The sequence below is a fragment of the Anas platyrhynchos genome, chromosome 3 (genome assembly GCF_047663525.1).
Source record: "Anas platyrhynchos isolate ZD024472 breed Pekin duck chromosome 3, IASCAAS_PekinDuck_T2T, whole genome shotgun sequence".
Lineage (NCBI taxonomy): Eukaryota > Metazoa > Chordata > Aves > Anseriformes > Anatidae > Anas > Anas platyrhynchos.
In genome coordinates, this window is record NC_092589.1 from 27,557,106 (window position 1) to 27,581,984 (window position 24,879).

At 39.8% G+C, this 24,879-nt stretch overlaps 2 protein-coding genes and 1 long non-coding RNA gene across 5 annotated transcripts in view; 2 read left to right on the forward strand and 1 right to left on the reverse strand.

The window, feature by feature from the left end:
- Positions 1–9,967, reverse strand: part of HEATR1 (HEAT repeat containing 1) — a 37,572-nt gene extending 27,605 nt beyond the window's left edge. Inside the window, exons 1-12 of one of the 2 annotated variants that reach the window (XM_038177009.2) lie at positions 9,846–9,967; positions 9,536–9,704; positions 7,898–8,114; positions 6,797–6,938; positions 6,173–6,274; positions 5,449–5,589; positions 4,767–4,978; positions 3,425–3,558; positions 2,486–2,594; positions 2,001–2,111; positions 1,447–1,564; positions 166–273 (exon numbers count right to left, since the gene is read on the reverse strand). In XM_038177009.2, coding sequence (XP_038032937.2) covers positions 166–273; positions 1,447–1,564; positions 2,001–2,111; positions 2,486–2,594; positions 3,425–3,558; positions 4,767–4,978; positions 5,449–5,589; positions 6,173–6,274; positions 6,797–6,938; positions 7,898–8,114; positions 9,536–9,677 — 1,536 coding nt within the window. In that variant the 5' untranslated portion in view covers positions 9,678–9,704; positions 9,846–9,967. Of the gene's footprint in view, positions 1–165; positions 274–1,446; positions 1,565–2,000; positions 2,112–2,485; positions 2,595–3,424; positions 3,559–4,766; positions 4,979–5,448; positions 5,590–6,172; positions 6,275–6,796; positions 6,939–7,897; positions 8,115–9,535; positions 9,705–9,845 lie in introns of those variants that run through there. The other variant, XM_038177010.2, reaches the window with a different exon arrangement.
- A 12-nt stretch (positions 9,968–9,979) lies between these two features.
- On the forward strand, positions 9,980–23,990 carry LOC106018338 (uncharacterized). Of its 2 annotated transcripts, none has more exons than XR_011808123.1 (3): positions 9,980–10,216; positions 11,327–11,489; positions 23,832–23,990. It is a non-coding gene; the product is annotated as an uncharacterized lncRNA (long non-coding RNA). The 2 variants fall into 2 exon arrangements; XR_001192369.5 differs by having other exon boundaries at positions 11,386–11,489.
- Positions 23,991–24,197: 207 nt separating this feature from the next.
- The window catches only part of ACTN2 (actinin alpha 2), a 67,214-nt gene continuing 66,532 nt past the window's right edge, over positions 24,198–24,879 (forward strand). The window contains exon 1 of the mRNA XM_005023594.6: positions 24,198–24,648. Coding sequence (XP_005023651.1) covers positions 24,514–24,648 — 135 coding nt within the window. The 5' untranslated portion in view covers positions 24,198–24,513. The remainder of the gene's footprint in view (positions 24,649–24,879) is intronic.

Sequence of the window (24,879 nt, forward strand, 5' to 3'; positions counted from 1 at the left end):
CAATGCTGACAGGAGCCTTCTGAAATCACTATGAAAAACTGTCAGAATGACATTTCTGAATAGTTTTACGTATCACTTATCTTCAAATGATATTTCTGTCAAACAGCTTTTAGAAGATTTCATATGCTAAGTACATTCTGTAAGTGAGAGATTCAGGACACAAACCTTTGATGTTTTGATAACATCTTTCAAATGCTGAAGAGCCAGGACTCGTACAGCTGGCTGAGGATGATTCAAACTAAGCAGAAGGGAGGTATCAGAGTCTTCCAGAAACTGAAATACAGATTTCAGAGTCACTCACCACATGTTAAAAATACTTTAAGTATATGTCAGGGTACTGGAAGAGATTCTTTCAGCATTTTTTCAGATGAGAAACCTTGACCAAAAAAGTGTCAACAGCAGGACAAAGATGTTGTATAACAGTTTCAAATTTGTTCTTCCTCACTTTGGCAGACAGTTTTTGGAACACAACTTGAAAAGTACAGTAAAGCACAGATACCTTTCTGTCCTAGAAAAACATTACACTTATCTAAGGATTCTGAGAAAGCTCTGGTGACAATGTCAATGTGACAGACCACAGATAGAAACTGTTAAAAAGGTACCCCTGCCAGTACAATTGCCTGCACTTATCTTTTGAACATTAAAGGCTAGAAGAAAGTCACATGGCTTCATTCTGCATGCCTTTTTTCTGTTCCTCTCTTAACTCACTTGCTACTCAGTCACAGAATCCATGCCTTCAGGAAATCAGTACAAAAATTCAAAAAGTTCTTCATTATATAGGTTACCATCTTTTCCTAAGTGATTTCAGTCTCTCTCACAATACTAACCATCTCTTAGTGATATAAAATAACTCAAAAAATCCTTAAACTAATTTGTCGCACTAGTGCTTATTCTGTTTCTCTGAGTTTGACTTACTCTTCAGAAACTGTGCAGAACTCTGAACGCTATATTCTTCCACCTTACTGACTGTAGCATTCATAAAAACAACACAACAGCCTTCTCTTAACTCTGTTAATGTTTGTCAGCTTACCCCAAACAGACTTGCATGGCACTGACAAGCTCTTTAAGTAAGATCAGACCTTGCTGGGCAGCACCACATTGTTATCAAACAGTACACTCTGTGCACTGGCCATGTTCATAAGGAAAAAAGTTACCATAAGAGCAATCATGTGCAGGTGGAAGCATGTAAATTTTAATGATGAGAAAAACTCACACCCGTGACTGCTCATAATAAACATGAACTTAAAAGATCTGATAGCTTCTGGTTTTAGCACATTTTTAATCAACTCATCGTTGCACTTAAGTGTTTCTTTTTTTTTTTTTTGGGGGGGGGGGGGTGGAGGGGGTAGAGGGAGAGGAAGGAATAGAGAGCAGACCTTTGGCACATCAACCTTCTGTTAGTATAACCAGGTAAGAACTAGGATCAGGAATTAAGCTTCTACCTACCTTGTATTTGCCACAGCTTTGTGACAGAGAAATAAATTGATGAAAAAGATTTTGGTCAGCTTGATCTGTAGCACCTTCCAGATGCTCCTCCAACACAGCATCTAATGCTTTAGGATACCTGCCAACAGACAAAACTCCAACATTTTCCACAGAGCATTATAGAAGAGCAAGTATTTCCGAGAGAAATACAAGGAAATACAAGGAAGCTGAATGCACTTTTCTGAACAGGTATTTGAAGAAGCTTTGCAAAGGCCATCAGTCTTTATGTCTTAACTCAGATGACATGCAGCCCACTAGGGTAAATAATGAGCAGAAAAGGTAACGTTAAACAGCAAGAAGCCATGCAAAGCCAGTAGGCCCGTGCCCAGGTATGACAGTATTGACAAAACAAAGTTAGATCAGCAAAATAAAATTTAGACAAAAATTAAGAGTCAGTTACTTCTACTGTATTTTTTCAGCAAGATTATTGTGGTTATGACACGCAATAAACCAAGATCATAGCTGACCTCATCAGCCTACAGGCTGTATATATGTCAAAGGAAAATGGAACTTACTTTCTCTCAAGAAGTCTGATAAGAGGAAGCAGCTTTTGATTGATTGCATCCATTTTTGTGGGATTAGATTCAATCTCTGAACCATAGGAGATAAACCCTTCAAGAAATTTGCTAAAATTACAAATAAAAGAAAAAGCCACCATTTTTAGGTCAAACCAGTTTTCATAAATGTTATAAAACATACTGCTGAACAGGATAGAATTAATATGCATTACTTATTGCAGATTTGCTCCTGGCCTTATGTTTCACTCTGTCCCATAAATATTCCCACAAGTGCTAAAATTGTGACTCTTTCGGATTAGTGAACATTTCAGTTTCAATACCTAAGTTTGGAGTTAATTTGTAAACCCAAATAAACATGACACTAAAAGGGATGCTCATATAATGGTAACAGTATTGTCAGGATTGTCAGCAATTCATTGTTATTAAACCAGAAATGACTGAAGTACTGCAGAAAAAACAAAAACAGATCTATGTTAACTCACGAAGCCAATAGGTGATCTAAATCCTTTTCCAGTGGTATAGTCTGAAGAATAGCTTCAAGATGTCTGATGTAAATATGATCCTCTCTCTCCTCAGATTCTTCTTGTTCCTCTAAGAAGAATGAGTAATAATAGCAGATGAACAATAGCTTGAACATAACCTCCCATCCTGACTAAAACTAGTAGCTAGGCAGCATCATCTGATGAGCCAAGCACACAACTTGAAGACAACGATGTTCACTGATAACCCACAAACACTCTCAGTGTGCTTCCAGCAATGTGTTACACCAACGTCATTGAAGTGCCAAAGGCTGCATTGCTGTCAATAAATTCAAGTATGCTATGGAGTGTTCCAGATCTGCTACCACTACCGCAACTTGCTAGAGCACTCCTTGGTGTCAATCTTGACGCTTTCAACTAAAGAGCTTTCCCAACCATGATTTGGCAGTTAAAACAGTCCGCAGCACAAGCAGACTTGATGGTACAGACACAGACTGCTGCATACCAGTCAGCCTCATTATCCACGAACATTTCCAGGCACATTTAATTTACTGGGTAAACACAGATCCCTACCACTTAAACTACATATGCATTACATGTAATCTACCTAAAATTGATTTATGTATGGACTCGAATCATGGACTTTGCAATATTACAGTACTTCTCTAAGAGTAAGAAATGTAGTGTATCAAAATTAAGTTACTGCTGCATATTGAAAATCAACATCTAAATCAAAGTGACATAGGTATAACAATGCCTAAAATAGCATCCTCCATAGAACATTGAAAAACAAAAAGCAACACACACTGAAGCTCAACCACATCTTCATGTGTATTGGTACAGTTTTAAGAGCAGAAACAAAATGAAAACAGCACAGCTAAGACATTTAGCATAGCTCGCTGTCTATAAGACTCGAAGTTTTAAATATATGTGCCAACTTACCTGCATCATATTTCATGATACTGCAAACAAGGTGAGGCAACAAGTAACGCAGAAGAGGAGAGATATCATAGCCTTCTGAAAGGCCTTGCAAAAGTGTTACCAGTTCTGGGTTGTCGCACAGATAATTAAACGGCCTGCACAACAGAACAGGGAAAAAAAAGGAACAAAAAAAACAAACGTAAGCTCATCTGGGTTACCAATACTTGCAAAACATCCTAAGGATTCAATTTTCAGTACTGGGTAACAGCCTCAATATAAGTAAATGCTGCAAAGACTGAAAGGATACCACTTTCTTGTTGCCAGTTCTACTGGCGCATTTAACGCCCAAGAAGAAAACAGAGTTGCCAGTCACACTGAGCACAGCTGCTGCAAAGGCACAGTGAATATCTCTATGCTTTTGAGAAGTTGGTTGTACGAGATAAAGTAATTGTATAGATTGCATGAAGAGAGATCCTCACATTGCATAGAGTGAAAAGAAGGGAAGAGAAGTACAAGATTAATGACAGGAGATCCTCAGAGAGAAGTAAATTGCTTCCTACTAATAAGTTCCTCTCATCTTGTCTCCCTTTATATCCACCTGCCTGGATGCAGCATGATACAGGAAGCATGCCTGTTCTTAGTTTCCTGCACCTTTGTTTTTCAGCTGTTTTCCTCTTCAAAGACTGCTTCCAAATATCTGGAAGGTAATTGCTGTGTTTATCCCAGTAGAGACTTATTCTACTGGAATACCCATGTTAATTTTTCTACCAGCAACCAAACTCCTTGTAGCATGCAGGATTCCAATCACCATGTTCAGCTGCATGCAACAGCACCAACTGTTACAGAGCAAACAAGACTGAAAGAAATGAAATACCACATGGACATCCAGAAGAATACAAGACTTCTAGGACCAAAGCAGTAGTGCTATAGAAGCACTTCAGCTGTAAAATGATATGAACTTAAAAGTTCTTCCATGGAAGGGGCAAAACTACTTTTTTTCCAAGCTCTTTAAATAACTCCAAATTTGCACTACCATTATTATGCTAATTTCTTTTCCAAGACTCCCACCTTCAAGGAAGTCTCTTTCTGACAGGCTTCAGTTTTGCACATGGACAGCAATCCCTTACTGAGGAAAGTGGCAGGAGGGGGACCAAATGATGACAAACTCGTACGACTGAGACTCCTCAGCTGTAGCGGCCACAAAAATTTTCAAAGCAAGCCAAATAAACCTCTGAACCCTTTGACACACTATCAACAATTCTGATAGAGAGGTTTCCTTTTAATGAGAAGGATGAAAACATTCATACTATCAAAGTGCAGCTTGAGCTTTTAAAAGGAGGAAACTCAGTTCATGTAGACTTACTTTTTCCCAAGATTGTCTCCTTTCTGAGTTTGTAGAAGTAGGTTCAAACATGCTACCCCTTCCCTGGCTAATGAGGGCACTTTAGATAATGTTTTGCTTATCTGCAACATCAAGGAATGCACCAAAGAGGTCTCCACTGTCACTTTTACTGTCATCTGGCAGATTATCATGTATGTTGCAGCTCTGTAATCCTGTATAGAGGATTTCAAGCCCTAGGAAAAGAGAAAAAGTTGTAATTTTGACATAGGCAAATTAAAAAAAAAAAGTAAATTAACATACATATCATTTTCATCCTGACATCCATACAATTACACTATATTTTTTCTCTAGGTGTTAACTTCTCTGCTTTTTAACAGAGCAGTGATCCCACATGCTGGCGCAAAGAGGTAATACTAAAGCAGGTTGATTACTCTAACTCCATTTCCTCATTGTTTAGCACACTAAGTTTCTAAACCAAAGAGGCTCAGTCAAATTGTGTATCTATTTCTCACAGTTTCATTCTTCATGCAGAGCAGGAAATAAAGTTCTTAAAAGTGCTCTTTAAAGGCATGAGAAAGCATTATTAGTCATGAACCTTCATGTGCCTAATGCTTCAAACCCTCCCAACAGTTAGCTGCAGAAAGCATGATGGCAGAACACAGTACAGTTCATCACACAAGTAGGAAAATAAAACTTCAGGTACCTTTTGGATATAAGGGAGCAGCATGGAGACCATGCTGTCTGTTATATTCTCTGCGGCTCCAAGAGCTGATACTATGGTGGAAGCATAAAATGCAAGAAGAACTCTCAACTGAGCAGAGTTGCCAGGTAACTCGGAAAAGACCTGGATAAGAGAAGATCAAGTTGTTGAGATATCTGAAAAAGTGGAAACACTCATATCGTTTCCCAAAAAAGAGTAAGATCTCAGAAATCCAGCATGCAAGTTCCACTAACTCCTGCTGATGCAACCAAAGGCATCACCTCCCCCAGCAGATAACTTTGCCAGAGTTTACTGTCCCCTTCCCCTTTTAAATTCTCATTAATATTTGAAAGCATACATTTAAAACATCCATGACAATCCCCAAAAGAGATATCAAAATTCAAAGTTACAAACCAGTAGGACAAATGAGTTTATAAAAGCAATTAAGACAATGAAGTACTTTTAAACAGCACAGTATCTTTAAGTAATACAGTAGTGCCAAACTGTTTTGTCCTGGCTTAGTGGTTCTCTGCTACTTCTCACCTGAATTTTTACAAATTATAATCTCTGTAAATAATAAGACATGTTCATATGGCTTGCCAGTAAATGAGTCCTTTTACTATATGATATATGAATCAAAATATTAGTAAATGGCATAATACTGTACATACACAAAGATGGGAACAAACAAGTGACAACACTAACGTTCTAGAATGAAAAAAACAACCTTCACTGATTTTGCCACCAGTCTGCAGATGAAATCCATGAAATCCAGGTCTTTGTAGCAGTGTGTAATGAGAGTACCCCTTGCCAGCGGGACGCCAGGTTTCTTTCCATGGTGAAGAGAGTAAAATTAGCACACTCTAGGGTAAAGCAAAGCTCCCAAAGTAAATATTAGCATTTACCTCTTTAAATTAAGCCTACCAGTTGGTTAACACCATTGAAATTGAAAATAAGTAATAGAAACCCATACACCTCTGGAATTTTTACATTAAGACAGATGCTGAATAGCATTACATATAATGTATATTAAAATAAACAAATATTTTAGTAATTTACATACTTCCTAGCAGTTGCAAATACTTAGACCTTAAAAGCACACACTTTGACACTAACTTTGTCAAAACAAAAGTAATTATGATTGAAGCTTTTTATCGTTGTATTTAAAGAAAGACAGCAGAAACAACAGGTGGGAGTTCAAGCTCCATTCTTGCAATTAGATCTTTCTGTACAATCCTACAAGCAACCACACGAACAGGTGGACCATATTCAGAGATCTACTAACAGAGTCAGGATATTATTAATAAAGTTCCTCATGTTGCTCCCAACTTGCATCTGTTAAGTACTTTACCCTTATTGGATCCAGCCAGTGCCATTTATGAGTTGGGCTTTTTATATTTAAAAGCTGAATAACTCTCACAAATAGTTTAGTCTCATGATATGGCAGAACACAACCAATCAAACTATCTTGATTGTAGAGGTGGATGTGAAATCTAAGTAGAAACAAATAAATACATACAGTTAAAAATTTACTTGAAGGTCAAAACAAAGACTCAGCCATGTTCTTCTCAGAACACCTGGTTTGCTTCCTCTTAAGCAAGACCAGAGAAGACTATCACACTGAGGCAGACATATGGTCCGCTTCCCATCCAGAATCCAACAAAAGGCCACTAGCCATATGTAGGAAGACAGGAAAGGAACAATTTTTTACCTCTCACTCAATGATTTTAGGTCCCTAGTTGACATAAACTAGAACTTTAGTTTCTTTTGTACAGACTGTTAATATTAAATCAAAATCTACAATAATGTAGTACAAATTTCTGTACAATATATTAAAAAGAAATCACGATTAAAATGTTGTATCAACAGCAACTGCCCACTCACTGTTTCATGATATGAAACATTACACTTTCTGTATCTGGATAGGTCAATTTATATAAGGACAAGAGCACTTATTGAAAATACTTGGTTCATTTTTTCTTCACACCTTCTTACATTACCTTGTAATAAGGCTACTTAGCTCTTGTTATAAAACAAGGGCATGTTTTACAGTTCACAGTTTATATTGACAGTTTGCTATTTTACACAGCACATTATCTCAAAACATATTACAGAAAAGCCTCTCCAGGTCCTCTGTAAGATGGTTAGAGCTGTACAAATTTAGTGAAATCCTGGCAAACAAATAATTACATTTATACAGATCATCATGGTATACTGAAATTTTTCAGAGAAATTTCTCAAAAGACCAAAATCTAATTGGTACATATAATGCACAGCCCCATAAAATCTAAGCCCAAATTGATATCTTTATAAATATAAATATATAATTTTAACCTTTCAACCTTTGTTCCAGAAAGACTTGGTATAATTATAAAAATTATTCTTATAAGGAAAGAAATTTCTTGCATTTCTAGAAGCCTTATCTATACATGTATGATATTCAGTGGATTACCTGTGAATAAGCCATTCAAGGCACTTTTGTGCTGGCTTAAGCATAAAGTAGGGGGACAGGTGAATGAGGAACAATGAAATATTCTGATTCAGCTGCTGATTTACTGCTTTACTCTGAACGCTGCGTTCCAGGCCTTTGGACATGGGACTAAACAAGCTGGACTGGAACACTTCAAAAGAAGGATCGATCCCCATCAACTCTTCTAATCCAGTGCATCCTGCAGGGAAAAAAAAAATGCTTTAAATGCAACAGCTGTAATCACCAGTCCTATCCAGCTACGTCCTCACTGGCACTGGGTACAATTTTGAGCTCTTCACTTAAAGGAAAACACTGATGTACAAATGTGAATCCAGCAGAGGACCATGACGATGGTCTGAGGACTACAAAATGACATACAAAGTAAAGGCTGAGAACTGGGTTGAAATGAGATGAGATCACCAAAAGGAAATCTTACTGCTGTCAGCATCTACTTAATGGCATAGCATAGGTTATCAAGGAGATGGAGCCAGACTCTGAGATGCACAATGGAAGGACAGGATAGGATGACAGTAATTCCAATTGGAAGGGACCTACGATGACCTACGATCATCTAGGTCAGTAGTCCGACTACTTTGAGGATAACTAAGAGTTAAAACTTTTCATTAGGACTGCTATCCTCTTACATAAGGACAGGTCATAATGTTACCAAAGAGTAGGGTGTCAGTACATTTTCATGAAATCATAGATTAATTCAGGTTGCAAGGGACCTTGGGAGATCTCTAGTCTAACACCCTGCTCAAAGCAATACTAGCTCCGTTATCAGTCCAGGTAGCCCATGGAATTATCCAGTTGTGATTTTCAGAAGGATGGAGGGCAGTCTCCTGTTAAACTGCTGGATGTGATGAAAAGGCTTTTCGATACGCCCACACTGAATCTCTGCTGTTGTAACTTACACTTACTGTCTCCTGTTCTCCTGCCATGCATTTCTCTGAAGAACATGACCCATCTTATTAACATCTCCTGATAGGTATTTGCAGGCTGCAAGCAGACCCATGAAAGTCTTCTCTTCTCTACACTTAACCCACATCATCCTTCCTCCCCTTTTCAGGCAAGTTCTCCAGCCCTTTAGTACCTTGTGTCCTCTGCAATGAACTCACCCAAGTTTGACGAACATCTTATGCTGGGGATGGAGGCAAAACTGGACAGTCTTATAGAAGTCACCTAACAAGCACTGAGTGAAGAGGGATATCATGCCCCTCAAGCCACCAGGTGTACCTGTGACACCACAGCTCTTGCTAAGGCTAGATAAATGGCGTGCACCGCTCGCTCCTTGCTGTACCACCACAGCAGGCAATCGCACCAGGCAGGTGTGTCTGATCTGTGGTACCGCCACGCTGACTGTCCCCAGTCACCTCGTGGGCCCTGAGACGTGCTCCAGCACGACCCATCCTGCAATTCTGCTGCTACCTGGAGGATCACAGAGCCATTACGGTTGGAAAAGCCCCTCAACACCACCTGCTCCAAGCATCCCCCTACACTGACCACCTGAGCTACACCCTGAGCGACTCCTTCGGCACCTCCGTGGCTCAGGACACGCCCTCACCGCCCGCCCGGATAACCGAATTTTACCACGACGGCCGCGCGAAGCCCCCAGCTCACCGATGGCGAAGAAGGTGTCCCTGTCGACGGCAGCCGCCTCCTTGCAGTCGAACAGCAGCGACGCCGCCTCGGCGCGGCTCAGGAGGCTGGGGTCGCTCTGCGGCAGGGCGAGCCGCCGCAGCTGCTCGGCCAGGGACGTCATGGCGAGGCCGCTCCCCTCCGCGGACACCTAACGGGAAGCAACGGCGGCAGGCCGCGGCTCGTAACGGCCCCGTAACGGCCCCGTAACGGCCGCGGTTACCATGGAGACGCCGCCCCCTTTTCCCCCCCCCCCCCCCCCCCCAGCCCGGTCCCGCCGCCCCGCGCCCACCTGGCCGCGCGCCGCCGGGCCCCCACGTGCGCAGCACCGCGCGCCGCTAACCCGGAACCAGCGGCGGCAGCGGAAGAGGAAGCCCCGCCCCCCGCCCGCCTGGCCACGGGAGGGGGTGACCCGTGGGTGTAGGTTTAGCTTTGCAGAGAATTATTGACGTGCTTAAATTTATCCATTACAAGTGTCTAGTGATTTCAGCAAGACTGTATGCTTTTATTAGATTAAATGTATGAACACCTTTGTAGGAGCAGGGAGAGGAAACGAAGTTGGATATCTGGTTTTGTGCCTGGTTATATTTGCTGGTGCTTTGTCAGTGAGAGGGTATTAACTGCGTATTTTTGTGTTACTTCTAACGGTATTTGGTTGTAAAGGTAATTGCTTAGCTGTTAAAGGTTGATACCACTGCGATTAAAACAGCGTTAAGGTATTTGGAGGATTGTACTGATTTAGAGGATTACTCCTATTTTTCTGATTGTTCTAATGCCTAGATTCTGACCATCTAGCAAATGAGCTTGCTACGGGTGAAGCAAACCAAGATGCCAATTTATTGCACTTGTTCAAATTCCCCATGACTTTTGTGCATCTTTTTTCCTTCATGAAGCCTTTTGCAACCTTATTTTTAGTATAGTTCTAACTGCTACAAATATGCATGTTTCTATATCTAAAAATATCAAATGTTATTAAAATATGTAGACTTTCCAAAGGCCAGAAACCAGTTTCTAAAAAAAGTACTATATTATAGTTACCTAATTAAAATCAGTCATTATATAGCAAAATAATTGCTAATAACTAGCCAGAGAGATAAACTGGAAGTTGCAAATACTGAACTGTGTTCAGGTTTCCAGATTTCCTATCCCACTGTATTCTTCTTGTAGAGAGCTGCAAGAAGTATCTTTCTAGAGAAGGAAAAATACTTGGTTTTGATTTAATTTCAAAAACCTGTTCCATAGGAAAAATACAAGAACAGAATGCCTGTTAAGAGCTATGCTTAGCTAGCACTGTAATTCCTCAGTGGTGAAGCTGACTATCTCAGAGACTTGTTCCAATTTCTATTTATGTGCATTAAGCTCTGGAGATGTACACTGAACTGCAAAGTGATGCTTTTCTGAACTTAAAATCAAGCCTGTTTCATCCAGTCCCTTCAGATTCCCAGTGCCTGCATTGTCACATTGCTACTCTGTGTAGGTGGAATTCTTGTGGCCATACTGCAGCTAGGGTTGTCTCTGTTGATGGTTGCTTTTAAGCCGAGTTTGGCACACATTGGATTGTCTGCTGAAGGTTTTTGAGTCTTAGAACATAAATTTTCACATACTAATTTATATTTGGGAAAAAAATGATGCAGAGAGAGCTATATCTACCTCAGTAAGTAATGCATCCCAGTAGAAAGAAAATTGTGGAGAGAAATGGTGCTGAGGAACTGCTGTCCACACTATATACATTTCAGAGGTTTTACGCCGACTGGATCTTGTTCTGCCCTGTAGGCTAACTTCCTGCTAGGTGCGCTCCTAGAATGCATCAGCTGGTTTGGTTTCTTATGTAGGCCACAGACAGGGAGGAGTTTGAGCGAAAGTGGAGAAGAGAATCACTTCTGATGCAAAACAAGAACTGTTCAGTAGAATACAATAGTAATGTATCAAAATGAAGGTAAGGAATTGAGTATCACCTGTACAGTTGACATGCAAAGTTATGGGCTTGGCCCGTGTTTGTATTATTCTCAAGAGTTTATTAATTCATTTCCTAAGATGATTCTTTTTCCTTCTTACACCATCTCCTGTAATCTGATGATCCACCATGATTTTGGATCATTTATTAAAACGGTTTTGAAGGAGTTGGAAGAGAGCCACTGTTCATCCACTTTGCTATTGCTTGCTAATAATCTTGGTAAGTTTACTGACATTTCCCCATGCCATTGGTAATAGGGAATGTGAAAATACTTGACATCCAAAATACAATCTGATTACAACATGATGAAGTAATATTAAAACTTTTCTAGAGTAGTCACAGGAGTCTTTAATGTCCTTACAGTAAGTATCGAGTTCTCCAGCTTTTGAAGCAGAAGTAGGTGTTAACAAATGTGTGTGGTCAGTGGGGGTATATGTATGCAGAGCTGTAAATGAATCCATATTCTAGAAGTGGATTGGATATTTTCTAAGCCAATGTAAGCTTGTTGTCAGGAGATGCCTTTTGTTTTGCTGTGGGTTTCAGGAGGTGTGCTAATGTTTTGTGATTTTGGAGGCTGTGCAGTTAAACTTGCTACTCTGAGCCAATGTACATCTTTGTTCTAAATTCATATACATATCTGCTCCTTTTTGGAGATTATCATTTATAGGCAGATCTGTGGTCTCTGATTTTATGGAGTTCCTGTAATTGTCAGGAAGAAGGGAAGAACAGTGCTTTATTGCATACTTTAGGGCTCTAGTAATTTATTTTTCTCTATTTTAATTTCTTTCTGCTCTCTGTAAAAATGCAGCAGTCACCCTTCGCATCTGGACTTTGTTATGCAATGATCAGACAGTGCCTTTCTGCAGCGTATACCCTGATAGGCCTTGAGTCCATTATTCTCTTGGCTTGGCTTTTGTTAGAAACAAAGAGATTGGAGTTACTGTACCATCTAGGAATGCAAATACATAAAACTAGAAAGTTGAGATTTATCTTCCCTATCTTCTACTCCTCAGCTACAGACTTACCTTTTATGCTTACTTTAGGGAAACTCAGGAGTAACTCATGAGGACAGTGGAGTTCTACAAGAGTGCAGCGGGTGGAACTGGAGGCAGAAACAAGCATAATTCAATGGTGCTTGAGGTTGCAGAAAATGGCAGTACTAATAGGTGAAACAGGACTGAAAGGAAAATAATTTTTCAGTTGAACTGAATGGCTGGGAGAAACTTGCTTGCTAGGCACTATATCAAGCACATCATCGACTTACTGACCACTGTGGCAGTCAGTATCGTGTTTCCCTGGCTTTTCTTGGAAAATCTATTGCAGCTTCCCCCAGCCATAAATTCTCATGTGTAGCTGCATTCCAGATCTAAAAATAAATAGAAACCCTCTGGATGGGGTGGAGAAGGGGCTATTTTGGGGACTTTACTGTATTAAAGGTTTTATGACACGGTACTACAAACTCTGTGCTTCTAATCAAAAATTATTGTAAAGGAAGCTTTTAAATATTTATTCTAGAGAAGAAGAAATAAACCATAAATAAATAATCATAATAAAAAAAAAAAGGTGCTTCAGCTAGGCACATGCAGAGAAAGCATTGGCTTGAAAACAGTAGGCAAGGGCTGTCTTCATAACTCTGTATTCATACATGATAGACCTAGTTTATTCCTAAAACATCAGGGATAGTAGAGATCACAAAAAAAAAAAAAAAAGGAAAATTCTTCTATTGCTGAACTACCGGTGGATTATTATATTTTTGGTATTTGTGTATTGTAAAAAAATCACAAAGTTGGATTTCAATGAACGCTCAATTGTTGCAGTGAAAAATAGGCAACTGCCTCTCATGATTGCTGTGACTATGATAGTTCTTTGCCATGATTTGATATTTATTAGGCTGAGAAAAGGTATTCTTTGTGTATACATTAGCTGCTTACTGTTATGAAAAGATGCCTTTGCTAGACAATCTACGGAGAGAGTAGGTGCCATGGAGCTACTCTGTGGTACTTGTGAGTTGTGGTGTTTAATGTGTCAGGAAAACTTGGTAATGGGAGTGTGGCTTTTTGGGACTTGGATGTAATAGGCAATAAGGGGACTGCTGGGTACTAGACGTGCCTCATCTTTCATAGCAGAGCTATAAATGATGAAAGAGAAACTTAACTGAAGGTTGGAAGAAGGAAAATGTGATCGATAAGAAGCATGCTTCTTAATGCAGAGTGCTTTTCTTACTGCAGTATGCTGTCTGGCTATCTCCTCTCTCTGTTGCCTCTGTTATTCAAGCAAATGGCAAGTGTAGGAATAACAGCAGATCTCATATGGTGCAGCTACCCATTCCTGACCTGCAGCTGTTCAAATTGCTATTTACTTGGCAGGCCAGCCAGTTGCTGTTCTTTTGGTTGTGTGGTTTTATTTTTTTAAAATGCTGAGATGAATCACATCTTTCTCCCTGAAGGAGAAATGGTGTTGTTCCTGTCCAGACACACTAAATACCTTTAAGCCTGTTCTCAGGCTGGCCCTTGAAGCTAGTGCCACTTTCATTTCTTCATTTACCTCAGTCACTGCCAGTCATGCCTTTTTCATACCTGGTGGAATATGTGGTTTAAACTAGAATGAGCTTGCAATTTTAGATGATAATGTCAAAAGCCAATATGATTCATGTTCAATGGCAGAAGGTGGAAGATGCATCTGCTGATTTTGCTGTGTGCTTATATTCAATTACATGTTTTTTATTTATTTTCTAAAATTTATTTTACATCTCTTTACATAGGAATGAATTACGTGTTCATGTAATGCCTAGCTCAGTGGCATTATGAACACTGGGAACAACTGAACAACTTCCTTTAAACATATGCATGAATATATATATATGAGAGAGATTAATACTATAGTATCTAAGGAATATTAAAAAGTGTGTTCTTGTGATACTGCATTATACAAAGTATATCACAATCACAAAAAAAAAAAACAAAAACAAAAAAACCTTAAAATTTCATTGCATTTCAGTACAGTTTTAAAATATGTTTGGGTTTTATATTTGCTTTCATTGTGCCTTGGAAACTGTTCATGCTATTATGTGCTTTGGGGATCCCTGGTGGAGAGAAAACTAACTGTTCTTTGAAAAAATAGTGCATTTGATTTAGGTGGCAAGGGCATGCAACCGAGTTTTACTGATAAGCCTAGATCTCTAAATCTGGGAACTTGCTAGAGATGCCATGCTGTCAGACCTAAAATAGTGGCCTTGTTGTCTTGAGATGATGTAAAGCCTTGGTGCTCCCTTCCACAAAATAGACTTGACAAATAGAAATGTTCTTGATAACAGCTAGTAACTGTTACTGGTGGAAGGTTATGTCAGTTACGAGGAACGGCTGAGGGCACTGGGCCTGTTCAGCCTGGAGAAGAGGAGGCTGAGGGGAGACCTTATCGCAGTCTACAACTTCCTCGTAAGGGGGTGTCGAGAGGCAGGAGACCTTTTCTCCATTAACACTAGCGACAGGACCCGCGGGAACGGGGTTAAGCTGAAGCAGGGGAAGTTTAGGCTTGACATCAGGAGGAAGTTCTTCACAGAGAGGGTGGTTGCACACTGGAACAGGCTCCCCAGGGAAGTGGTCACTGCACCGAGCCTGACTGAATTTAAGAAGAGATTGGACTGTGCACTTAGTCACATGGTCTGAACTTTTGGGTAGACCTGTGCGGTGTCAAGAGTTGGACTTGATGATCCTTAAGGGTCCCTTCCAACTCAGGATATTCTATGATTCTATGATTCTATGAGTGTTTTCTCCAGTGCGTTTCTTGCTCTCTAGCATTCTGCGTGTATTGTGTATTCCACTGAAGAGAGCTCTTTGCAGAGGAACTACTTGAGAGAGACTTGGAGATCCAGTGACATCAGAGGTGATTCCTTGGACACACTGAGAGGAGGGTACTATTTCTGCAGAAAGCTTGAGAGGCACTTAGGGGGTAGGAAGACAGCCTGGCATTGAACATCTAGTGAAGGGGAGTGTGTGGCTCTGAGAATCAGGTGATTCTGACACTGTTGCTGATACACCTCTTTGAATTAAGCCTGGCAACCAGAGACAAAGCAGTTCCTGCTGTGATGCTCTCAAATACTGTATAGAAGAGGTTCTACTTCAGAATCTTACCTTCATACTTTACCTGTGATAGGACCCTTTTGGTTTGTAATACCTACTAATTGCAACAGTTCGGTGATGTATGTGCCTTGCTTCAGTCTATAGAGGGGGAGCAAAGCATTTTAAACAATTTATGACTAATTTCAACTTCCAAATGTGTCTAGTCTGTCTGTGTCAATGTAAAAGATTTCAAGACTGTTGTGTGTGAATCCACAACAGACAGGTCTAAGATGCAAAGAAACAGAACAACTCTTGTTGTTGGCCTGTTGTAGTGAATCTGGATTAACTTCCCCTGCCTTTGAGGAATGTAAACAGAAAGCTTTTATCTTTTAGTGTGTGGAACATAATGTTTCTTGAGCAGAAGCTGTAATGGTTTTATTATTGTCAAGGTGCACTGGAAACCTTTATTACTTTTGTTAACATTTTGTATGAGCTGTCTTCCAATTCAGAATTTATTTTTAATTTCTTAATTTATAAAGTATTTATAATCAGTTATAGAACAGATGTCTTAAAACAAACTAAAAATAAATAAATAAGATTACAAGTCAATTAATTGTGGGCTATGGCAGAATTGAAGTTTTCTAAGCAATCTTAATTCATCCGCTTTGTAAGTTTCACAATGCAAGCTTTAATTGCATAGTCACAAACTCCTTTTCTCCAGAAATACTGCTTTGTTTACTGTGTTGCATAAGCAGAGTTCCACAGCATTATGATTTCTCTTTTTTTATTCAGTAGAGGTCTGTTGCATGCAGTTGAAGCATGTTTCCCAAATATAAAATAAATTATTTTCATCTCTGGTTATCACTGTATTTCTACTTTGAGTATTCTAAATCCATAGGGTATTCAATTTTCATATGTATCCTTACACTTTATTGTTATAATTATTGGTCTACAGAAAGAAAAGTGAGGTACATGCTCCCAGTTGTAGAGTCCTACATTTGCCTGGTATTTCCATTATGCATTGCTTTAAACGTTTTCTCCTGCAATTGAAAGTGCATTCTATGACTCCTGACTTCCACTACTTACCAGTACAAAATCAGCCCCTGGGTTTACAGGGCTTGTTTTGTCCCACCAGTCTCATTTTCCATAGATCATCTGTGTAGCAGGGTGACCTATGAAGGAGGTATAAGGGGGGTTGCTGAGCCATGAGGAATGAATGAAAAAGTTTCTTGGTGTTCTAGAAGCTCATTCACGACTCAGTGGTTTCCCCTACAGAAGCCCGAGGTATATTTGAATACATCTGTTTCATGGATGAACTTTGATCCATGCAGTTCAATCCATCCATGAACTGCAAAATCAGCTTTTTGCTGAATGCTTTCATCAGGGGTAAAGAGGCCAGAGGAAGATGTGTTCAGCCTTTCTCAACTAAAACAACGTATTCCAGAATTCGTACTACAAATACGTGTGGAGCCTTACAGCCTATAGGGCTCATCTTTGTTCTAGTTTCTGACTCTGCCTGTATTAACTATTATCATATGAACTGGGAAAATACCCAGAACAGCATCTGAGTTGGGAAAAAAAGCAGTTTCAGTTCAGTTAAGAAGTTCAGGAAGTTAACAGCTATTTTAGATCTAACTACAGGGCACAACAGAGATCTAGATCACATATTACCACAACTCTGCTACATTTATCCTATAAATGAACTGTCTTCAAAGTGAAGAAGCATGCAAATACTTTTTCTTTACATACGGTGACCTGAACTTTCACAGGGAGAGAGATGAGCCAAAGAAACAAGTGACTCATCCTCATCCAGACATTGAGAATAGACAAGAGTCATCAGCATGAGTGGATTGTTGCTGGTAGATTTCAAGAACAACCAGTCTTGTACTGGAAAGTATGTTGTCCAAAACTGATACCCATTGCTCCTGAGATGAGAATATGGCCAAAGTTAGTGAGAGAGATCATAGCTGGAAAAAGAACAATTGTCTTCGGAACAGGAATTGGAAAACACAGGCCTTGCTTTAACGTCAGGCACAGCAGGAACACTGCTCATTTTCTCCGTGCTGATTCTTAATATACCTTAAGTGTCAGAGAAAAGCTTTGTTGGACAGGATGCCAGGACGAGTTCTGGAAAAGAAAAACTTGCACAATGTGTGTTGCAAAAAGACTGTGTTGTCTCTGTTTGACAGTAATTCAGGTTGAGTCCAATGTTGCCTTATACAGGGCTGAATTTTCCCCTTTTACTGACCTTTGTGTCACTCCTGTAGAATGAACAATAAGTAGTTAGTACTAATTTTTACAGACTAGCAATTTGTTCGAACAAGTTGTCTTCTTGAGTGTATTATTTTAATTTCATAGATGTTAATAAAATTATGTTGGTGTATCTGGAAGGAGAAATGAGGGCACAGAGAATTAAACTTCTCTAAGGTCATTCAGTGAATCTGCACAAATGCTGAGATTAGAACACAGCAATGTCTGATATCTAGTGCCCATATCCTGTGCCCATAATCTCTACCTCATACCTCAGTGATTTAAAACCTGCCAGGTCTTCTCTGTGCCCCCTAGATAACTGTTGTCTGGAAACTCTGACTTAGTTAACAGCCTTTGTTTTTAGATAAATAAAGGCATGTTGTCTCTGTATTCCTTATCTCATGCATACATCTGTGTTCTCCTTTCTTACTGTGACCAAAACTATTGCTGAATAATGTTACGTTTAGAAAAAAGATTAAAAAAAAAGAAAAAAAAAAGTCTGAAGTAAATCAGTCATGGGTCACACAGGCTGACTAATTTTTTTTCCAGCTGTTTCTATTCATGAAGTACAAACTGTGTAGCCAGTTGCGGGCTTTAGCATTGCCTTAGGCCCCCAGTTTCTTCCTTGCTTTGTATCTTTGTGTGATAAGGCTAAGCCAACATAAAACAGAAGCACAGCCAGGGTTCTGAGAACACATGACGGCTCTTCTGAGGGTTTGTAATAGGCCATGCTATACTCACAGTCCTGCTCCTTACACTCTCATCACTGAACCATTTTTAAAATCCTGGCTCTGTTTCACCATTTTTTCCAATCCTATGCCAGCACTATTTGTAGTTTCCCCACCTGTTACCGTGTGTATTACGTTGTAACTGCATATTGCTCTACAACTTCAGTCTGCTAACAGGCTGGCTGCAGTGTGCTTATAAATTGCCATATACATTTCCCAGTTTTTCATATGATGTTACATTTTTTAATCTTTGCAAACAGTCTGTCAAAACTTATGATTTTGTAGCTCACAATTTATTCTGTTTCTATGAGTTGCACCTATTCAGACAAGAACCATTAAACAACAGATGTGTCCTCAAGAAGCAAGCTGAAAAGATTAGGAAGTTCAGGTATCATGTTGTTTTCTGAAGTATTTAATAGAGATGTGTGGGAATTTAAGGGCTGAGGGCTCTTATTCTCAAAAGGTGTGATCTTGAGTAAGTGCAGTGTGGCAGCAGCCATTGCTAGAGGGTTTGCCCACTGCCCTGCTGTATCTTTCTGTGCTCACATCTTAGTTTATGATTGCTATTATGTAGCACATTACTGCATACTAGTGTAGTGATACTGTGGCAGAGACCAGATTTTAAATGTTTCCTGCTAACCTAGTGTTTCCTGAGAACCAGGACCATCTGCTCTGCAGACTACAAGGCTGCAGGCATGGCCCTAGGAATGATAGGGACATCCCCTCCAGAGTATGAGGGACCCTGAATGCCTGAGCAAGCCTGGCGTACTAGTATACTGCCAGGCATGTTTGCAGGCTACACACAGACCTGTGAGACAGAGATGGAGGTGGAGTAGGTAAAGCACGCTGTAATTTTAATTATTCTGTGGGCTGATCAAGGCTTTTAGAGATAGAAGGCCTCTGCTCCAAACAATCTCTGTTCTAGGTGGACATTGAAAACCAAAGGAAACTTTGACTATGTTTTAGAGATGGAAGGGTGCAGCACAATAAGCTTGTTTCTCTTTATATCACTGAGAACAGTCTAATGGGTCAACACCTAGCTTTTTAGGAAAAATTTACTTGAAGTGACTTGCTGAAGGTTACATAGGGCATCTTCAGTTGGTGTGGATCACCCAGTGTCTCAGTCCCGTGATTTTCCTTCTGCACAAAGGGTTGGCAACAGCCAGTGATCTCAGTGTAGTCAGCATTTTCTCCATAGTCCTGAAGCCCAAGCTATGCTTTGGTAGTATTTGTCTGTCCTATAAATGCTTCTTGCTACACTTCATCCATGGCTGAATTTCAGGGGCAGAGTAAGTTGTTTCTATATATAGTTGATGAAGCACGTTGAGATCTTTTGACGATGGCAGTTGTTTCTATGAAGTCAGCAATGCATTTTTTATCTCTTTCTCCATTTGTGTTTCCAAACCTGTCACTTGAAGGAGCATACTTTTAAAATACATTTATATAGTACATACTTACTGTTTGTGTAGTTAATATTGGATTTTTTCAGAGTCAAAGCCTGTGTCTCTTGGTGCAAGATGTGGGAGAGCTAATACACTCTGTGCTCACAGTGCTGCTTTGCCTTAACTCAGGCAGAATCAGAATTTTGGTTCCTGTATGTATGTTTCTTTGCTCTCTTCCCTCCCTTCCTTCTGTATGCGTTCATTCCAGGAACAGGAAGTGAATTTAAATTAAATATGTAAAGACACGTGAATGAACAGTAACTTTTTTTTTTTTTTTTTTTTTTTCTGAAATGAAAGAGGCTTGTGTTTATTGCAATGGAGAAAAAAAGGCTTGTTTCTCCCAAACTCCCATAAATAAACACATCTTATAACACTTGTCCTTTTCTGTTTAGATTTATTTGGGAAATTCATACATCATTTTTAACAGAATCCAACATTTTGGCCCAATCTTAATGGTCTGCAGTACATTTTCTGGTTAAGCTTTAAAGTAATGGATACCTGCTGCAAGCAAAGTGACATTCTGAGAGAGTTATGGCATGCTTTGAAAATAAAAGAGCTTTTTGATCCCTCTTAAGCTTCTGTTAGCAGTTTAAGTAAGCGAACAGTCACTTTGAATTTTTTGGTTTCATTGACTTCTTCCCTGAAAAATCATCCTCCTGTTCTTTTTCACAGATGAACAAGCTGTGCATATGGAAAGGTGATTGCTTAAAGTCTGCTGATTTATGGAGCTCTCATAAGGTCCTTTATTTTCCTGTGGCCTTTCTGAGACAATTTTGGCAGATGGTGGTCTGTTGTGTTCCTATACAGAAATGTTAAAAGTGAAGACTAATGGTGATCACTTCCACATCAGCTGATTATTTCACAGATGATTATTTAAGTAGAGAAATCTGGCTTATTTCTTATTCTAAATCTCCAAGTTCAAATAGAAGAATAATCTGGAGAAACATCACTGAAATTTTCAGCATTTTTGAAGTTCTATTAAAAAGTTGGATTTTCTGAGAGTTCAAGAGGAAAGAATAAGAAATAGGTCAAAGGAATCAGAAGTCTGATGAACAGTGAAGATATGGAGGGGTGATTTCTTGAAAGAATGATATGACAGGTTTTTGGGGAGCAAATGGGTGTTAAAAATAAACCATGAGATAATTTCTGTTCAATTAAAAAAGGTGATAAAGGCTGACACAGAAGTGAGAACAGTGCTAACTAAAGGTAGTTAGAAAAGCCCTGTGTTTCTCAAGGAGCTCAAAGCAATATGTGCCAGGAGGCTTTTGCTTAGATTATATTAGTTTCAAAGATCCTTGGTAAGCTGGAACTGTGATAAGAAATACCGAATGAGTTCACTCACAGACCTGCTGCTCCTATTTGGAAAGTTCTGGCTTTCTTGGTGCTCCTCTTATGTGGAAAGTGCAAATCATATCTTGTGGTCATGGTATTGTTTGGGGGTTAAGCATTCTCGTGGGTAAGCCTTTACTGACATTTATGTTAGCATGAACTACAATTGCATACCTCTTGTCAAATAAAAGATAAAAAGTTGACTATTCTGCACTATTTCTTTTGATCTTCCAGAACCACATTATTTCTTTTAATATGTTTGAAAAACGTGAATATTCTTTTTGTCTTAAAATATTGTAAATATTCAGTGTTATTTCTTGCTCAAATACACCTGCGAGATCAGCTTAAAGTTCTATATGTATGTGGGTCACCTTGTTTCTTCCTCTTTCTCTTCTTAGGACTTCTGCTCAGCTTGTATATTTCAGTTTTCATTTTATTTCCTCTCTTCTTAAGGACACACAGTTTCTAGCTGTGCTACTCTGCCAGCTTTAGTGGGGTTAGTCTTAACCTACCTCTGATGTGGGAATAAGCTGATTGAGCACACTGCTGCCCCTCCATGTCTGCTTGACTCATACTGCTCTGCTGGGCTCAGCTTTCCTTTTTTCTAGGTGATCTGGAAGAGTCAGCTCTCTTTGCACTTCAGATTTGTCGTCACAATTCCATTTTGGCTCTCTTTCCACTATAGCCCTCCATTCATATGCTTCTCATTACCATCTGCACAGTTCGTTTATAAAATTAAATTAAAGTAGTAAACAAAATACCAGATACTCCTCCTAATGCTTCATCTATAAATATCTTCCCTGCCTACTCATGCTGTCTGATTAAGGGTCAGTAAGCAGTTATTTAGAGAACCTAAAACAGGTCAGATACCATCAAAATAGACAGTTCTTTTAAAATCAGGATGTTACATTTAGCTTCCTGTTTCACAGTTAAAAAGCTCTTCTCTCTCAAAATGCACATTGGTAAGGTTGAAGCCCATTGTTTTGACATTTTCAATATGAAAAAATGTTAACTTCTTTCATTCTGAAATATTTTTTCATCTAAATTGAACTAACATAACATAAAAAGTGGATTTTGAAATATTTGCTCCTCACATAAAAAAATGAGTTTATTCCTGTTTGGAATCAACTTGAGTGTTTTTTTTTTTTTCTGTTTTTTTGTTCTCTTAGAATGTCATAGAGATTCTGTGGTTCTGTGTGTTAGTTCCTAATTACATGAAACATGAAAAAATGGACATAATGTTTCAGCAGTGACCAATTTTGAGCAAATTCAGTTATAATTTAAGAAAAAAAAATACATCCTTCTTTCAAAATCTTAGAAAATGAGGGTAGATTTTCCTTTGATTTCTAGAAATCTAGGCATGGATCTGATTCCAGCATTAATCTGCAGTGTCATCAGATATTGTCATCACAATGCCTCAGTTTTTATTTCATGACCCAGGCAGTCTGACCAATGTTATATGATGAGGGCCAGGAAGTGAATAAAACACACAAATTACATCAGCATAGGCATAATTATGTGCCTATAATCACTATTTTAGACATGGGCTGAGAGCTTCCTAAGAAAGTGTTCATCTGTGCTCAGCATTCATCACCATTTGTATCATTTTAAATGGAAATACTATAGCAACCCTGAGAATATTTGTATTGAGCAGGTGAAAAGCATGTGTTTCTGATTTTGCTTCTTAGACCTGGGTTTTCATTTTTAGACTATTTATCTTGTGGTAGGTCGATCAAATTTAGGAAGCTAAGCTTGATTTGACTGCATGAAACATTTGTGCTAGAAACCTCTTCTGAATTCAAATTTTCCATCCTCGTGTTACATTTATGATTTTTTTTTTTGAACTGATGGGTAGATATGAACTGTATGTGTGGTCATCTATATGTCATGGACTTGCAGGATAGAAGGCAACCAGGCAGAAAGCAGAGCTTTAATTAGTAGAATTGAGTGTAGGACATAGGCTCTCTAGCTGTTACTTATCCTGATTATTCATTCACATCGGTTTAGGCACATGTAGTTGCTTTTACTGAACACAGTTCTCTCTCGTGTCTGGCTTAGCCATGGCTTCTGAAAGCTCAGCTTTGGTGAGCATTTTTTCTTTGTAAGGTTGAAATTGTATCCGGTATGGACACCCGTAGGGCGGATGACCTTGGCCGATGGGTGCAGGCATTACTGACAGCCTAGCTGAACACAATAAACTTGCCAGTTCCTGGGGAAACATTGTCGCTAGGACAACTGACATAAAATGACACAGGAGATAGGGAATATGGTTGCCAATATGCCTGATCCCAGTGCTATCTTGTCAGATTTCACCTTGTGCAAAGCCCAGGTGTGTGGTTGCTGTCACACATTTTAAAGTCAGTGGTTCTGCAGACCAGACCTTGCTGTGCCCTTCTAGGTGTCTGCTTTTGAGGTGCACCAGGCATGTTTCCTGGACAAAAAAAAAAAAAAAAAAAAAAAAAAAGAAGCCACGTTGCTTTTCTCAGTTGTGATGCATGCTTTCTCCTTGAACTCCAGACCTGCTCTCCAGTGCCATTGTCTCATCTCCCGGGTGTCCTTTTCTGCGTTGGCTCTGGTGCCCTTAATCTGAAGAGGACAGTGACAAGTGACCGAAGGGTCCCCACGGACGGATGACAAACCACGTTGTGCTACGTTAACAAACCACACATACAAGAAATACAAGTAAGTAGATTTTAAAAAACTCTCCTTAGGCAGGCGGGCGGGCGGTATCTTTTTGGTCAGAGCGCTTTCGCTGGCGAGCTCCCCGGCCCGCCCTCCCCTCTCGCTGCCCCCTCGGTGCCTGCGGGAGGGAGGAGGGAGGGGGGGGGGGCAGCCGGCGGGGCCATGTGACAGCCCCGCGGCGATAATAACCCGCGGCCATGGGCAGCGCCGGGCTTCTCCGGGGGGTCAGCCGCAGGGAGCTGCAGCACAGAGAGCGAGGGAGGGAAGGGAAGGAGGAGAGGGAGAAAGAGGGAAGGGAGGAAGGAAGGAAGGGCACCACCGGTCAGTGCCTACCTGGCAGTTTCAGCCTCTGCTCTCGGCAAGACTCATCGCTATTCACACCCTGTCTCCTTGGAAAAGAAAGAAAAAAAAAATCAACACTGCTGCCTACAACCCATCAGCGACTAAACTAAACTTTAATATATCTGTATTTAACTGTAGTAGAAGCCACAGCAGTTGGAGCTGATCCCTGGGTAGAATGAACAGCATGAACCAGATAGAAACAAACATGCAGTATACCTACAACTATGAAGAAGATGAGTACATGACCCAAGAAGAAGAATGGGACAGGGACCTGCTCCTGGACCCAGCATGGGAGAAACAGCAAAGGAAGGTCTGGAAATAAAGTCGTGTGTGTCTGTATATGTGCATCTCTGTGGAGTTATGGCCTCTCATGTAGCCATGCTACATTTGGAATTGCAGGGTTGTGCAGTAAGGGCTTCTTATTTTAGAAGAGAGTGTGTATTTTCCATTGTATAAAGCATATATGTTATATATTATATCATATTTTGAGGAAAAAGCACACCATTTTTGGATTCGGAATTGAAACGTGTAAGATGACACT